The 18,365-nt window shown below is 43.6% G+C and overlaps 1 protein-coding gene across 1 annotated transcript in view; it reads right to left on the bottom strand.

The window, feature by feature from the left end:
* Positions 1-18,365, bottom strand: part of LOC120940997 (lipoxygenase homology domain-containing protein 1-like) — a 470,937-nt gene that overhangs the window by 43,829 nt on the left and 408,743 nt on the right. Inside the window, exons 49-51 of the mRNA XM_040354208.1 lie at positions 10,986-11,184; positions 1,933-1,992; positions 960-1,129 (exon numbers count right to left, since the gene is read on the bottom strand). Coding sequence (XP_040210142.1) covers positions 960-1,129; positions 1,933-1,992; positions 10,986-11,184 — 429 coding nt within the window. The remainder of the gene's footprint in view (positions 1-959; positions 1,130-1,932; positions 1,993-10,985; positions 11,185-18,365) is intronic.

The following is an 18,365-nucleotide window of genomic DNA, read 5'->3' as shown; positions in this document are numbered from 1 at the left end:
CACTCATCTATACATATCACTCCAATACTGTCAAGGATGAATTGCTAATCAGTCCTGTCTCTGGTTTCCAAAATGTGTCTCTAGAGGTCAGAGGGGTACTCGATCTGAATCATAGGTGAATGTCACAGAGGTAGTGGACCCTGTGTGTTACCAGGTGAATGTAAACCCTAAGAGTCTAAGGAACAGCCTTTTGCTTAGCAGAGAACACCTGCAGGATGTAGGGCCCATCTTGCTAAGGACCACCAGGGAAAGTGCAAGCCCATCTAAAAACATGGACACTAAGGGGGTGAGTTACTAAAACACGAGAGTGCAAAATCTGGTGCAGCTCTGTTCGATCAGCTTAAATTTTTTTTGTCAAAGCTTAATTGAACAAACTGAAGTTAGAAGCTGATTGGCTACCATGCACAGCTGCACCAGTTTTTGCACTCTCCAGTTTTAGTAAATCAACCCCTAAAAGACCAAGGGCACAAATCTGAGAAATTTGGAGTGATTTAATAGATGAATAGGAAAGAGGCATTGGACCCAGATGCAAAACAGCAGACTGATCCTGCAGACAAATGCGGACATTGAAATAGATTTGTTTTGGAAACAGCAAACGTGACAAGCAGCGAAACTTCAGATTCTGATTCAGAATACTTTATTGATCCCAAATGGAAATTATTGCAACACATGCCACACTCAACAAAGACAAAGCAAGATCACAACAATGAGCAGAAGAAGACACAAAGACATAACAAAATAACAAGACACAAAGACATTACTAAAAATCTAGGCTGCCTAATGTGCCCACTATTGGACATGCACAATTGTGTACCCTATAGAAATTACAAATCTGTAATTCAAATATTATCATGAAATTTACAATGATGTAAAAATATTCAAACACTGCTCAAAAGAAATAATTATTGAAAATGCACTATAGTTTGAAAATATAAATTTTAAATGCTATTCAGTTATACCTTATAAGTCAGTGTGTCCTTATTTTCAAGTGTCTCTTCTCTTTCAAGAATGATTGGATTAGACCGGCCTTTGTCACCATAAAATAAGATAGCCAGCTGTAAATTATAGTCCAGAGTTTCTGTTTGGCTATCTTTATGGGGTGCAGACAAGTAAATTTTCCATTCACCATCTGCGTTGGAAAGTCATGTACAAATAATTAAATAAAACATATTGAACATTTAATACTGTTTGAGGTACAATCAGTGATGTATTGACCAATAATACAGATAAGTTATTAGCTCGTTAAAACGCAATCCCAGCCAAAAATGCAACCAGTCCAGTAATGAGAAAAGATTATCTAGTAAACACTCTAGCTTTGCTAAATAAAAAAAACAAAAGTAATTAAATTGTCCTCAATGCAAACCTGTGGGCCTAACACACATTACAAAGGGAACTTCTTTTACATAGCAGAGGCGAGTCCTTGACTACACTTTTTTGCATCACAAGCAGATTGACTGGACATCCCAGAAGCTTTGGTCACTATTTTACTAAAACTGTGAAATCTTGCATGGCCACTGCTTCAGGTCTGCACCTACCAGCTTTTGTGTGCTGCCATTGGTTAACAAGGTAATCATGCACAGTAGTAAGCCAATAGTAAAGCAGAAGGGGTTAGAGGGGTGAGGCTAAGCCAGCGAACTTCAAAGATTGCTCACTGTTTCTCATCTTCAGGTCACAGGAGATGTACAGGCCTTTTCTTTAAAATAAACGTCAGTTAAAAATGTATTCAGGACCCCAGGTGAACTAAAGGGACATTCTGATTTTAGAACAACCTATAACTGCAATGATGCTTAGTGAGATAGATGTTCTGTGTCTGTAATGTCCAGTGCTGCAATTTTATTTTCTGAATAGGCCACACCATGTGCTGTAAACAGAGGTACATCAAAGCGCTCCAAAGAGAACAGAACGAAGTACTAGTTTTTGTGAATCTCTCACCTGTTGTCATGGGCACATTTTCATTCAGAAGAATGCTGGAGCTGTGACCTTCCTTCTTTTCTGTAGTGGGTAAAAATTCCATGTTTAGCACTGAATAAATATTCAATTTCCAAATAATTGCACGCATAATTACAAGACTGTAATGAAATCCTGCCACCTCAGCTTACACAATATTCAGGATCTTTAAAGTTCAGTTTCTTTAGAAAGCTGCCACAACCTGGTTAGGAGAGTCTGTCTCTTGATCGCTAGATGCAGAGGAAGACCCTAGCTCTCAGTGTGGAAGCATTGTGTCAGGACATGGACTTGAACCTGGGACTTCAGCTGTGTTTGGCAATGAATCTTATCACTGAGCTATCTGAGATGCTGTAAAGTGCTTTGTCAGATCCTTTAGACAACCCTGCCTTGTACCTTGATTTCAGTTGAACCTTGAACTCTTTGCACCTCCCACAAACTTCCTGATATATAAGCCATGTCTCTGCACTTCCTCCTTTCCAGAATATTGTGCTCTCTCTAAGCTGTATCTCGCTCCTGTCTTCCCTGCTGTCGTCCATATTTGCTACTGCTCGTTATTGACCCTTGGCTTGTTCCTTGACTACGCTTCTGCCTGATCCCAACCTGCAACTATTTGTTACCAACCCTTTGGCTTGTTTACTGACCATGCTTCTGTTTGATCCTTACCTGCTTATCCGCAATGGATATGGTAGCTTCAGGGCCAGAATTTCATTACTAGAAGCTATAGAGATAGGCACATGGCCTCTGGTGGCCAAATCAAAACGAACTGCTAGTTTCACCTGACCGAATATTTCTTTTAGTGGTCTCAACCTGATTTAGAATAATGTGACAATGTGTAAATAAGCTTATATTTGAAATTGTGTTTCTTCTGATGATGGATAAAAATGTGCGATTGGTAACTATATGGGAAAAGCTGTCTTAATTGCCTCTGCGATCTATAGGCCATGGTAAGTGTGTCTCATAGGCGTGCACAAAGGGTGTGCCAGGTGTGCCTGGGCACACCCTAATCCTGGGGTTAGAAACCTGTCAATGGTGGGCAGGTGACTGGTAAACCACAATCCTTCCTTGCTGACCCTCAGAACCTGGGCAGGAGATGCGGCGGGGGGGAACCGATCTGTATTTTTCTCCTGCAGCAGCAGAAAGTAGGCTTCTCCTCCTAGCCCCCTAGCTGACATTCAGCTGCCAGAGGAGGAAAATACAGGGGATCGATACCAATATATGCCACCCCTCCTGTCCCTCTTTCTGCTGCCAGGGTCCCCCATTGTTTTAGGATGGAGAGTGGGGAAGAGGCCGGTAAATATGTCACACACACATATGTGTTGGAGCTTTGAGATGCACACCCTAATGCAACAGGCTGCGCACACCTATGGTGTGTCTAATAGTAAATCTAGTCTTTTTGTCACCCTCATATATGTAGCACTACCCCCGGAGGAGCTGCTGGTTTGTTTTGGGTGGCATGTTGCCTCATGGCTCCTCTGCCGTCTTAGGGGTGTGTGGTGCATAAAGCAGTAGTAACGGAATGTCCACGACAGGTGTCTTTTGCTGTGCTCTTTATTACCCAGTTGGGTAAAAACAATAAAACTTGTGATGAGGAAGGTAGAGTTGAAAGGAGAAGAAGAAGAATAGCAAATTCAGGCGTAGCAATAGGGAAACAATCCTGCTCCCACGTGTAACACTTCTTGCGCCACTCCTGCTTGAGTGGGAATAGCGTACCCGGACAGGCCTCTCTCACTGACCTGACAGCCAGAGTATCGCTCGGACCTTTAGGGAAAAGTCTCTACCACAGACCCTCCTGGAATGAACTTGAACTCCTTTGGGAAAAGTCTCTGCCACAGACCCTCCTGGTTGTTGTTACGGAGATGAACCTCCTTGGTAGAATTACGCCTGGATTGCCTTCAAGTTGCTTTCAGGTACCCACTGACAGGTGAACAGCCTCTCAGTGTCCGGATACCTCGATCCCCGGTGGATTGTCGAGACCCTATTGGATCGCCAGCCTCTCATTGGCTCTCCTCAGATGGACTCCCCACCGAACAGCTATAGCTGGGATCTTCAGAATTGGGAACCCAGTCGACCACTGGGCTCCCTGCCACAACTCAATTGTTCCGGAACAACATGGTCCTGGAACCAGGAACTCCACGTGGCATGCAGGCCCCGGCCCGGTAGGCCATAACGCCGGGGCGCCATGGTGCAGACACCCTAAAGCTGGATGCCGCACTCGAAGAAGAAGAAGATCCAGAACTAATGGCGTCTGCCCCATAAATATCCAAAGCACCCAAACCCCCGACTCCACCGCTGCCACCCACCATCCCGGGGCGGGAAGAGCACCCCAGCAACAACAGAACAAGCCCACAGCACAGCCAAGCCAAGACAGAGACCCATACCTGAACACATCCACCAGACCAGAGCTCAACTAACACTCTGATCTCCCTCTAAATTTAAATAGCACCGGTACTTCGAAGCAACCAGGCGCCACATATTTATTTGCAATAAATATATAAAGCATTGACAAAGTTGCTGTAGAAACACTGAATATATTGTGTTAAAGTGTCCAATTTAATAAATACAGTGGCTGCAAATGAAGGCTATGCCAGCACACATTTAGAGGAAATCAATAGTATCCTGCTACTGATAACTGCACTTGCTACATCTGTCAAAAACATTTTGCATACAAAGGTATTCATTTATAGACATTTATATCAATAAACCTGTTTAGTGCAGCCAGATTTTACTGGTTTTAGTGGGCATAGGCCTGCTATGCTGGAAAGGCACTTAGCTGAAGCAAGGGCTTCTAAAATGGGTAAGCAGATTTAAATTAAAGTGAATGATTCCATTAGAATAGAAATAAAAAACAAAGGACATTTATTCACCATTATAAAATACAGACAACACAGATTTTACCCTGTTTTTTGTCATTTGCCATTTCATCTTAAAGCTGAACTCTAAGCATGAAAACTTTCATGCACATATCAAACGTATAACGAACAAAAAGCCATCAAATGGTGCAGCAGAGGTGCTTTTGATATGATATGACTGAAGGGTAAGGTGACCAGATTTTTAAAACGAAATCCGGGGACATTTTTTTTTTTACTAGAAATAGCAGCAGTCAGTGGGGCAGATTCATCAATAGATACGCCGGCGGATCTCCTGATCCGCCATCGTATCTGTGAGACCCGACGGTCGGATCTGTGAGATCCCACCGTCGGAGCTATGCGACTGATTCATAGATTCCGCATAGATCTCCCTTGGATCCGACTGGTGTAAGTGACTTACACCAGTCGAATCTTAGGCTGTAATCTCCCGCCGGCCGCTAGGTGTCGTCGCGATTTTTTACCCGTCGCATATGCAAATGAGGAAAACCGCCGATTCACGTCCGTACGCCCGCCCGTCGCTCGTTTTCTACGTCGTTTGCGTTCGGGTTTTTCCGGCGGATAGCTACCCCTGCTTCTATGAGGGGTAGCTAATGTTAAGTATGGCCGACGTTCCCGCGCCGATTTTTAAATTTTCTACGTCGTTTGCGTACCGCGATCGGGAATACCGATGGCCGCAAACGACGTACCCGCCACAAACAATGACGTCGTAGCGACGTCATTTGGAGCATGCGCACTGGGCTTTTTCGCCCCGGCGCATGCGCAGTTAAATCGGCGCGGGAACGCGCCTGATTTAAATTGTACACTCCCCCTAGCCGCGGAATTTGCATTCCGCCGGGGGGAGTTAGGATCCGACGGTGCAGTTTGCGAGGTAAGTGTGCACTTGCCTTGCTAAATTGCACCGGCGGATCGTAAACCAGGTAGATCTAGCGGATCTAAAGATCCGCAGATCTATATGAATCTGCCCCAGTGACTCTGCCCGTCGCCGCACACGCCTCACGGCCTGTCAAGTCTAAAACAGGCCATACACGGTCGAATTTCAAATGAATTTTCTTTTTTTTTGTGATCCGATGATGCCACCATTGATTTTCGAAATTCGGCCGACCAAGCCTTCATGTTGCTACAGAATTTTTTTTTCGTGGCCAGGAATCTTCTTTTCTCTCTGGAATTTTATTTTCTTGCACATGCACATTTTTTTTCTATTACATTTCTGGCACGATTCTCCCACCATTGATTAGAAAATCTTTAGTTTTTCAAAAAATGTCCAACATGTCCAATTCCTCAAATTTGATTGCGGCACGAAAATCGGCTGTTGCTGCAGCCCACTTATGGTGCAAAATACGAACGAAAATTCTTAGATACAATTATTGAATAAAAATTCTTTAAAAATTTGAACTGTGTATGGCCGGCATTACTCTCCGGGCCCCGGCTACTACTGGGTGGAGTGCGGACAGGTTTTTGTTTGTTATACTTCAGAAAATACCAACCCTGTTGCCCTCTATAGGGACTGCCCTGGGACTTGGTTTCCTGAGGCATGAGGGGACACCATTTTCTGCATGGAGACAGGAATATTCTCTACATGCCTACTCTGAAGGTTGTGTTTACCACCATACTAGGTTGTTTGCAACCTAACCAAGCCTGTGCAGAGGGAAGAGTTTTCTAAAGGGACCCAGCTATCCACACCCACTACAGAAAACTAAAGTAGAGGACAGATACAGTCACCCTGCACAGAAAGAAGGAGCAGCATTTCTGTTTTTTTATTACAGGAAGCTCCTACACAGAGGCAGAGCTTGATGCTGCATTAATTCACAGATCTGGAAGAAATACACAAAGCACATCAAGATTCAACTAAGAGTACACATGACTGTTGCACATAGATAATATTTGATTATTCTTGAGTTCAGCGTCAAGCTGTACAAAAATAGTCATATCATATTTAGGTTATGTACAAACAGGCCATACTGTCAAATACTGGCTTTTGCATTCAAATTGGGTGTCACTCAAAAGCATGTATTCAAGCACAAAAAGCTGCTGACCTTCCTTTTCTGCAGTACAAAGGCATCTCAATTAAGGGCATGCTGGATCCAGGGAATCACAATGAGAGTTAAATGCTGCCTTAGAACTATCATCTACACCAGGGATAAGCAATTAGCGGACCTCCAGCTGTTGCCAAACTACAAGTCCCATCATGCCTCTGCCTCTGGGTGTCATGCTTGATGCTGTCAGAGTCTCGCTATGCCTCATGGGACTTGTAGTTTGGCAACAGCTGGAGGTCCGCTAATTGCAGATCCCTGATCTACACTGTACTATTAGGATAAATGGGAATCTGATGACCTGTTTTTGACAAGCGTTTTAAACAACGCGCGTATACACAAAATATTATACTGTTTATAGCTGATAAACTCTTTGATACCTGTTAAAACATTTTCAAACCTTTTTCAAATTACTTTATGGCTGATGAAATAACTGGCCACTCTCCAGTTTTCAAAGCCATATCATTCGTCCGATAATCTCATTGTGTGTACGGGGCTTAAGGCTTTTAAAAATGGAGAGCAGCTCTCTTCCCATTGAATGGTATGTGTATAACGTAGACAGCAGGTCACCAGAAAGCCTGTGCCCATTTGACAACAGACCACCATAGAGTCTCTTTACTAATGGCTTTTATATGTAAATTGCTACCTTTTTTTCTTTCAATCCATTCATCTTTCTGTGCTTGAAAAAAATCGAACACATATTTTGATTGTATACGGTATATAATTTGTAAAGGCAACTGTTTTAATTTTCTTCAGATTTTTTGGTTCCAGGTTTTATTTTGTTAGCACAGATTTGAGACGTATGGGGCTGGTTGGGGGAACTACAGCACAGAGACCAGCAGGAAGACCAGGAAGTGTCAGATTCTGAAGATCTTTTATCGGGCATCAAAATCAGAGACTAGCATAGCAGCACATGGTGCAAGATAAATATGTTTTTTTTATTTTTATCAATAACAATTATATTAGTCAAAGGTTCAAGTTTACAAAATATACAACCGTTCGGTGCAGTTAGCTAGCACAGATAAAACAGGAAGAAGTACATAAACAATGGAGGAAGGAGTGTTCATTATCTTTGCTAAATATTTATCGCTTTGTCAGCTGGCCTTAGTCTTCAAGAAACATTTTGCATTCTGTGGTCAACTTGAACAACATTTCTAACTTCTAAGTAATGTAGCGGCCGGAGACACTAGTGGTCTCCCGGAATAAGAAAGGAAGGGGAGATAAGAAAAGAAAGAGAGAGTAGAACAGAGAGAAAGTGTCATCAAAGCGGACCCCATACCTTCTCACGGTGGGTCCTCCCGGTGGTGTCACAACTCCCAGACTGCATCATGAGCCTCCAGTTGGTCCCGCATTTTGGCGGTCATTTTCTCCATGGTTTCCACGTCCTTGATCCTGGCGTATAGGGCCTCAGGTGGGGGGGGTCGGCGTTTCCAGTGCAACGCCACCAGGCATCGGGCCACCGTGAGGATGTGTCGGGCTAGTTTCTTATATAGGGACGGGAGTCGTATCGACAGGAGGCCTAGGATAAAGTATTTTGGGGTGGGGGGGATCTGCCTGTCTAGGAGTCGCTCCAGCAACTGTCGGACCGAGTCCCAAAAGGGGACAATCAGCGGGCAGCTCCAGTAAATATGAAGAAGGTCGCCCTTCGCCCCCAGGCAGCGCCAGCAGCGATCCGAGATAGAGGGATAGATGGTGTGGAGGACGTCCGGGGTCATATACCAGAAACATAGGATTTTGGCGATGTTTTCTTTATAGAGTGTGCAAATCGAGCTCTTAGCCGCCTGTACCCAGATCTCGTGCCATTGTTTCACGGGGATCTCCTCGCCTAAAGCCTTTTCCCATTTGATCATGTATGCATGTTTGCTTTTCACCTCTATGGGCCAGGCATTCAGTATAGTATATATTCCTGAAAGCAATCCCCTCTGAGCTGAGCCCGCTAGAATCAAGCGTTCAAATGGGGACGGGGAGGAAAAATGTAATTTCGGTGCGATCGTCAAGGCATAGTGGCGTATTTGGAGATACCCGTAGAATTCCCGGCCTGGGAGATAGTATTGGGCTTGTAGTTCGGCAAAAGAGCGTAGCTTATGGGTCAGGGGGTCTACTAGATTGTCAAAGTGGAAGAGGTTCCGCGATGTCCATGGGTGTGACATGCGATGGGTAAGGCTGTCTGGCACCTTAGGGTTGCAGGCAAAGAAGTTCAGGAGCGAGCTGTTGGAGGTTATCTTATGATGGGGCGTCAGCTTACACCAAACTCGTCGGATCACCGTCATTGGGCCGAGCATATTTTTAGGGTCTACCTCCGCGTTTGCACTCCACAGTAGATTGTTAGGGTGGACCGGGGCTAACCATAATTTCTCTATTTCCGTCCATTTATTATAAGAGCGCAATGTGAACCAGGACGCTACGGCCCGCAGCTGTGCCGCCTGGTAGTATCTAACGAGGTCCGGAAAGGCCAAACCTCCATCTGATCGCACCGCCAATAGGACCGAACGCGGTATCCTGTGGCACTTGTAATTCCAGGTGAACTGCAACAGGTCCGTCTGGAGTTTCCTTAGGTGGGCGTATGGAACCGGGATGGGTAATGTTTGGAACAGGTATAAGACCTTCTGGAGGACCGTCATTTTCACCGACGCCACTCTCCCCAGGAGGGATATACGATGTTTCTTCCATTGTAAGAGAGATAAATATGTTTTAAGTGTCTTCATTGCAAGGAGATCTTTGTGCATTTTTATTTTAGCATCAAAGCTACTTTAAAGGGAATACTGAAATAAATACTGGGACTGCTACTGCTGAACGTCTACTTAAAAAAGCCAGTTGCCTGACTCTAAAGCTTGTTCTATGCTTAGACTCAACACTTTTTTGAATCACAGACGAGCAGCAGATGGGAAGACACTGAAGTGAAAACTACATTTCTGCAAACTTGTTTCTGATTAGTGGCTCAGAAAATCAATAGATCCACATGACACCCAAACAACTAGTATTTTCAAAGAATGAGTTTAGCAATGGCAACCTAAACATTTTGGGGTAGATCCACGTACCTGGGCGCATTGATACGCTGGGCGCAGCGTATCTAAGATACCCTACGCCGCCGCAACTTATTTTTTTTTTCGAATCCACAAAGAATTTGCCCCATAAGTTACGGCGGCGTAGTGTATCTCTGGCGGGCGTAAGGGCGCGGAATTCAAATGGATGTAATGGGGGCGTGTTTTATGTTAATACGTCGTGACCCGACGTAAACAACGTTTTTTTTTAACTGCGCATGCGCCGTCCATGGGGGTATCCCAGTGCGCATGCTCAAAATTAAACCGGAACCAGACAATGCTTACGACGGTGACGTCATTCTATGCAAATCCCTATTCGCGAACGACTTACGCAAACGACGTAAAAATTTCAAAATTGTACGCGGGAACGACGGCCATACTTAACATTGAGTACGCCTCATAACAGCACCTTTAACTATACGCCGGAAAAAGCAAAACAAAAACAACGTAAAAAAATGCGCCGGGCGGACGTACGTTCGTGGATCGCCGTAAATAGCTAATTTGCATACTCAACGCGGATTTCGATGGAAACGCCACCTACGCCTGTCGGATCGATCCCAGATGCCGTCGTATCTTTTGTGGATACAAAACAAAGATACGATGCAGGAAATTTAAAATTACGCCCGCGTATCAATAGAAACGCTGGCGTAATCCTTTTGTGGATCTGCCCATTTGTTTCTGCAATTTTCCCCTTAATGCAAATAAATGCATAAGTACCATGTCTTTTATTACAGAATGCCTAGATGACATCTCTTCCCTTCTTTTGTCTGTGTTTTCTCATTTAGATTACTGACAACTTGATAATAGCCTCTCAGAATTAATGCTGTCATTAGATTGAAAGTATTTGTATTGTTACTAGAAAAATGTTTCTTTCAAGGTGAACTTTGTGACCGCAACACACACATATGAACTGATCAATACCATGAACTTAGTGACTGGAGGCAGAACATTGCACAGAATACAATTAAACGAGAGTGTCAGAGCGAGTTCCATAGAACCCTCTGTTCTATGCCCTAACGTACACAGGAAAAAAACACAGATTTATGAAATGTCCTTAGAAAACCTTGCTTTTTACTATATATTTTTCAAGCTACACTGACCTGTCACTGGTAGAGTCATGGACATCATTTTAGTTTTCTCTTTTTTCCATGACTGGGCTATAAAGATGTATTTGTTCTTGATGAATGATCCTTCCTCAACCACGGCTTTCTCCAGCTGTAAATTAGTTTGCTTTTCTTTCTCTATGAGCAGCTCCTGTATTACACCAATGTCAACAGCTTCCAATTGAAACCCAACAGTCTGATAGATAAAAGAAGAGGAAAATTGTTTTCATGGATTGCATACTATAGTAGAATGCTCAGCAATGCTTCATGTAATAACAAATTCACTGAGCGTTACCACTCTATCATATAAGCTTTATCAGACAAAAGTTAAAGTGGAACTCAAAGAACACATTTCATTGTTCCACCTGACAAACATGGAGACCAGTCGTTCTTGTAATACAAATGCCTCTGCTAGTCATTAAGATAACTCTGTTGCTTCCTCGATTATGTTTTTGTCTTTCTAGGTCAGCACCATGTTTATTGGGCAGAAGTGATGATGTTGCACAACCAGGGCCTTTTTTTCTGTGGGAATGCGTAAGAACGCAGTTCTGGCACCTCCACCAACAGAAAGGGGTGCTGGCGCATGCTGGAGTGTCTATTGATTCTGGCTGTTGAGGGATCTATTGTTACTGGAAAGATCTATTGTTGCAGGGTATCTATTGTTGCTGGTGGAGGATCTACTGTTGATGGGTAATCAATGGTTGCTGAGAGAGATCTTTTATTGAAGGAGGCATCTACTGTTGCTGGCTTCTGTATGTTCTATTGATGCTGGCTTCTGGGTGATCTATTTTTGCTGGAGGGATATATTGTTGTGGGTGGTGTAATATTGCTTGTGTGGCTCTATTGTTTCTAGAGGGGTTTGCTGTTGCTGACTGCAGGGGATCCTTTTTACTGCTTTTCGTGCTATCATTAACACATTCCATATAAATGACATAGCACCACAAAACTATACTTGGTTCTGTATTCTGTAAAAGGGGTGGTACTGGGAGGTGGGTAGGGAGTGGAGCCAATCTACTGTGCTTGAAGGTGGGTAGGGGGCAGAGACAAGGGGTGGCTGTGAAGGTTGGAGTACCTGAACCTATTCCACGAGAAAAAAAGTACTGTGCACAACCAATAAACTGTCTTGAAGCTATGCATTACAGTAATGTGTGCATATCCACAACTCACAGCAACACATCTGCTCTATATGCAGTATGGTGGGATAGGTAAAAGGGTCATATGCATTTGTTAAACCATTGTGTGGTGTTAGAAGACAATTTTATAATGAATGAGCTGCCTTAACACAGTGTGTGTGAAGGCACAACACAATATGTGTGCAACAAATATGTATAACAACCAAATATTTAGCATTGGGACAGTCCCTTATGCCACGTACACACGACCGTTTTTCATGTCATGGAAAAAAAACAAAGTTTTTCTCGACGTGATTCTTGTCAAGCCTGCCTTGCATACACACGATTGTGAAAAAAAATGTTCGAGCAAAGCACGGTGACGTACAACACGTACAACGGCACTATAAAGGGGAAGTTCCATTCGAATGGCGCCACCCTTTAAGCAAATTATGCAAATTTCCCTTCTCATAACTTGCTTCTGAGCATGCACGTTTTTTTCCTGTCGTTAAAGCCTACACACGACTGTTTTTCACGATGAGAAAAACGACAAGAAAAAATAGAGCAGGTTCTAAATTTTTAATGGCCATTTTGCTCGTCGGGAAAAATGCTCTGAAGCCTACACACATTAAAAAAATTGAATTTTTCTCATCATGAAAAACTGTTGTGTGTACGCGGAATTAAAGTATGGCCTACTATACAAAGGAGATAAAAATACATGCTAAGGCTTATTAGGAAAGGCAATGTTTAAGAAGCTAACTGAACTAACCTGCAATAGCAATATTTTTATTGTTCTAATCAATGAAATTTGTAGATTAAAGGTTATTGAAAATACTTGCTCTTAGCACTTTCCGATTAAATAAGGCTATTGATCTATACACTGATATCTAACAATAAAAAAAATGACAGTTGCTTAGTGCTCACAGCTACATATTAAAGCGGAGTTCCTACAAAAAAAAAATATTAAAAGTCAGCGGCAACAAATACTGCAGCTGCTGACTTTTAATAAGCGCACACTTACCTGTCCCAGGGTCCAGCGATGCGGGGGGGACGAAGCCCCGCTCGTCTCCCCCTCCTCACCGCGGTGTCAGCATTGTCACTGTGGGTGCCCGGCTGTGGCTTCCCAGCCGGACACGCACTGCGAATGCGCGAGCCCTGCAGCACACCGGTACTGGCCGAGCAATCATTTGGGACCTGTGACGTGTCCCTGATGATTGCCGAGAGGGAGGGGGGGAAAGGTGAAAATACATGACTGAACTGCAGCCAAAACACCTTATTTTGTTTCGGTCAGAGCGAGGAATGATCAGAAATGATGTCAACTTTCAGTGTCATCTTTTTCCCCATTGGATACATTCCCTTCACTACCTATATAATCACTGATAGAGAAATCCCCCCTCTCTCCTCATTGGCTCACTTACTGATTGACAGCAGTAAGACCCAACGGCGCCACGCTGCCATCTTAGCCAATGAGGAGGGAGAGTCTCGGGCAGCCGAGACACTCCTGCAACATTGCTGGATCGAGGTGGGCTCAGGTAAGTATTACGGGGGTGGAGGGGGGCTGCTGCACACAGAAGGTTTTTTATCTTAATGCATAAAATGCATTAAGATAAAAAACTTCTGACTTTACAACCACTTTAAGGGCTCATGCACACAGGAGGTTTTGCTCATATAGCATAAACACCTAGGGCCAGATCCACATATAATTGGATAGGCGCAGCATATCAGAGATACGCTACGCCGCTGTATCTTACCTGGCTTTAAGTCAAATCCTGGAAGATTTTGCACCGTAAGTTACGGCGGCGTAGTGTATTTCTGGCATCGGAATTCAAAACGGCGGGTAGGGGGCATGATTCATTTGAATGAAGCGCGTCCCCGCGCCGATTTAACTGTGCATGCTCCGTTTTGAAATTTCCCGCCATGCTTTGCGCGAAATGACGTCATTTTTTGAACTTAGACGTGACTTACGTCCATCCCTATTCACGGACGACTTACGCAAAAAAAAATAATAATTCAAATTTCGACGCAGGAACGACGGCCATACTTTAACATGGCAAGTCTATCTATACGCCGCAAAATAGCAGCTTTAACTATACGCCGGAAAAAGCCAACTAGAGCTGACGTAAGAGAATGCAGGCGCCGAAGTATTGCACCTATGATCCGAAGGCGTACGAAGCCGTACGCCTGTCGGATCGAACCCAGAAGCCGTCGTATCTTGGTTTGAGGATTCAAACTAAAGATACGACGCGGGTAATTTGAAAGTAAGCCGGCGTATCACTAGATACGCCGGCGTACTCGCTATGTGGATCTGGCACTTCCTTTTTTTCAGCACTGCATACAGGTGCAGTCTATAGCCCAGTGCTGCGGCCTGTCATAATTAATGACTGGCTGAAATACGAGCTGACTGTATGCAACTATGCTGATATTTGGAGATGAAATCTTTTTTCCGCTAGATGTGATGATCTTAAAATGAATAATGCAAAACACCAAGTTCACATTATGGGCCACTTACGTATTTATACATGTTGATCATATCCCCCTTAATCTCTTCTTCTCAAGAGGGACTAGATTCAGTTCCTCTAATCTTTCCTCATAGCTGAGCTCCTCCATGCCTCTTATCAGTCTGGTTGCCCTTCTCTGCACTTTCTCCAGTTCCCAGATATCCTTTTTGAGAACTGGTGCCCAAAACTGAACTGCATATTCCAGATGAGGTCTTACTAATGATTTGTACAGGGGCTAAATGATATCTCCCACTCTCATTCCTTTGAAGGATATAGACATATCCTTTATACTGGATTACGGCCAGAGTTGATCTGGCAAATTCATAAATATAGGCATACATGTGTGTCAGCATTTACCCTGGCTATTCATTTTTAACCACTGTATATATATTTTTATTTATAATGGGTGAACATTTGATGGTAAATGCACAATTTGCTATGGGGTTTCTATTTTGGACTGGTTGCTTATTAATGTGACATCTAGTAGGCGGAGCCTACATGCATTTAAATTCAGCAATTGGGAAGGAGCGCCCATGTCCCAACGATGTTCGAAAAGGAATGAAACACAGGGAAAAAAAACCTTGTATCCCCGAGGCACCGTATGCTTGATAACCTGAGAGGAACCGAAGAAAGCAACCAGCATGGGACTAGCTGATATTGGATGATCTATGACTAATGGTATCACTGCTTTTCGGCCGGAGGGCTAGATGAATATCAGCTGTTGTGCAGCGTGCACGGAAGATTGACTTTTTACCTGTATGTGGAGTCTAACTAGGAGTGAAATGCTTGCGGGATTCATTGAGGAGCATAACATGTGCTGAACTACTTGCATGACCCACAGCGCAGCCGACTCAAATCCACCTTTCCAGCTGGACTGATTTGGAGCACTGGAGGACCGTGACTACCTACCAACATTAAAGCATCATCTGAAGAAGCAGGACAGTGAAGTTCAAATGGGATACCCGGAGCACTTCATGTACTGGCCGGATTAGATGTAACATTCAGATTTCTTATCTGACTGACTGTCTGCACACCATTTGCAGGGATTGTTTTACCACCCCACTCTGGGTCGTATTGTGTGGGATCATCAACGGTGCATTCCTATGTCATAGAGAGCCTTCCTTCATCCCTCTATTATCAGCTCTATTATCATCCCTTGCTGTGGTCTTCCTGACAGGATCCTTGCCCTTAACACTAGTTCCTACGGAACTGGGCTCTGTCACATGTATTTTAGGTTTTCCCTTTAGGTGTTCACGCAGCAGCCAGATACTTCCAGCTCTCCCAGGTCAGGCTACTGCATTTTCCCGTAGTGGTCTTAAGGTGCAGAGTCCCCTATCCAGGGTGCTGGGAGCTGCCTGGCTTCACAATATCTCTGGGCATTTGCTTACAGGTGTTTTGTGTTTCCATCTTGCATTTTAGGGGGGTGTATACGGGTCTTGGTTCCAGCTCTAAAGGGAAGATGAATAGTGATCCCATTTAGTTTAGGGGGAGGTGGGGGCTGGGTTTGTGATAGCACGTCCTTGTCATCTAGGAGGGAGGGGTGTGTATTTTCTGGGGGGTGATGGGGTTTTGTAAGGGAGGTTAGAACACATATAGAGAGATTTCTGTGATGCTGTTTTATCATTTTCAATAAATTGTTATGAGGACATAACCCCTGGGTGTGTACATCTTTTAAATTTTTTCGATTTTGAGATGCAAAATAATATCACTCTCTCTGGAGTCCATACCTCTCTTAATACAAGAAAGGACTTTGCTCGCTTTGGAAACCGCAGCTTGGCATTGCATGCTATTATTGAGCTTATGATCTGATAACAAAAAAAAACAGATCCTTCTCCACCATTAATTCCCCCAGTTGTACTCCTCCTAGTATGTATGATGCATGCATATTCTTAGCCCCCAAGTGCAAAACTTTACATTTATAAACATTAAATCTCATTTGCCACTTAGTTGCCCAATTAGACAGAGCATTGAGGTCGGCTTGAAAATTGGAGACATCATTCCACTGTATAGCTTAGTGTCATCTGCAAAGACAGAAATATTACTTTTAATACCAGACCCAATATCATTTATAAAGATAAAAAAAAGTAAGGCTCCCAACACTGAACCTTGGGGTACACCACTGATAACCTTAGACCATTCAGAGTAAGAGTCATTAATCACTACTCTCTGAATTAGGTCTTTTAGTTTTCTATCAGTTTACAAATTGATCTTTCAAAGCCTGTAGACTTTACCATACACATTAACCGTGTGTGGGGAACTGTGTCAAAAGCTTTTGCAAAAACCAGGTATACCATGTCCACAGCAACCTCCTAATAAAAATAAATCAGGTTTGTTTGACAACTTCTGTCTTTCATGAATCCATGCTGTCTGTTGCTTAAAATATTTTTTTTCCAGCAAGACCTCGTCTATGTGGCATTTTATTAAACTCTCCGGTATCTTCCTGACTATAGAAATTAAAGGGGTTGTAAAGGCTCATGTTTTTTCACCCCAGCCCCTGTTTTACTTACCTGAGCCCTGGAAAGTCCCCATTCGCAAACACGCTCAACCTTTGCCTGGGCTTCTCGACTCTTCATTGGATATATTGATAGCAGCGCAGCCATTGGCTCACCCTGTTGTCAATCAAATACAATGACACGGATGCTGGGGGCGGGGCTAAGTCCTGCAATCGGCGGCTATTGATGGCGAATGCAGGACTCGGGAACACGCGTGCAAGGTAACCCCTTTGGTAGAGAGCTTCTCAGAGGGGGTTATCTGAGGTGGGGAGGAGCCGAGAGAGTCACCGTGGGACCCACAGAAAATGCCGTTCGGGGCCACTCTGTGCAAAATGAGCTGCACAGTGGAGGTAAGTATGACATGTTTGTAATTTAAAAAAAATAACATGCAAACCTTTAGTATCACTTTAAACAAACAGGTCTATAGTTACTTGGTATAGACTTTATTCCCTTTTTAAATTTGGGCATCACATTGGCCCTGCGCCAATCCAGTGGTACTATTCCAGTCATTAACTAAATGTTAGAAACAGTGGCCTTGAAATGACAGAGCTCAATTCTTTTAGGATCCGTGGGTGGATGCCATCTGGTCCAGCTGCTTTATCCATCTTTATTCTGTCTAAATATTTCTGGACCATATCACCTTTGTATACACAGAACTGAAGAAAGTATTTAATACATTTGCCTTCTCTTTGTCCCCAGTCACCCACGCTAGATTATTTTGTAAAGGGCCTACATGCTCAGACCAGACCTTTCTACTATTTATATATTTAAAAAAAAATGTCCTACTGTCATTTGTAATCTGTTGTTCATTTCAAATGTTTGCGTTCTTGATTTCCCTTTTACATATTCTGTTATATTCTTTGTAACATATAAACGATGATAGCGTTCCTTCATTTTTACATTTTTTAAAAGCTTTTTTTTATTATTTATATCCATTTTAACTTTGACCGTGAGCCTCATAGGATACTAACCAACAAGCAAAGCTCTCCTCACACAGATGGAATGTTAACTAGCATGAATGACACTGTAACAGTACCATGGCAAGCGATGGAATATGAACCAGCTGTATAGAGTGGTGCTGCGGTGGTCACCTGGGCCCCTCATGTGCAGAGCAAACTCCACTGTGAAAGGGGAGAAGATGAGTGCAGAGCCGGGTGAATGGAGCAGACTATTGGGCTGTGAGCATCGGTGGTAGGCAGCAGGACAGCCGCTGGGGGGGAGAAGAGCTGACCGGCAGCTGTGTGCACTGCTAAGTGGACCAGCAGGTGGAGGTGCCCG

Source organism: Rana temporaria, chromosome 5, assembly GCF_905171775.1.
Source record: "Rana temporaria chromosome 5, aRanTem1.1, whole genome shotgun sequence".
Classification (NCBI taxonomy): Eukaryota; Metazoa; Chordata; class Amphibia; order Anura; family Ranidae; genus Rana; species Rana temporaria.
This window is presented reverse-complemented; position numbering and strand designations above follow the sequence as displayed.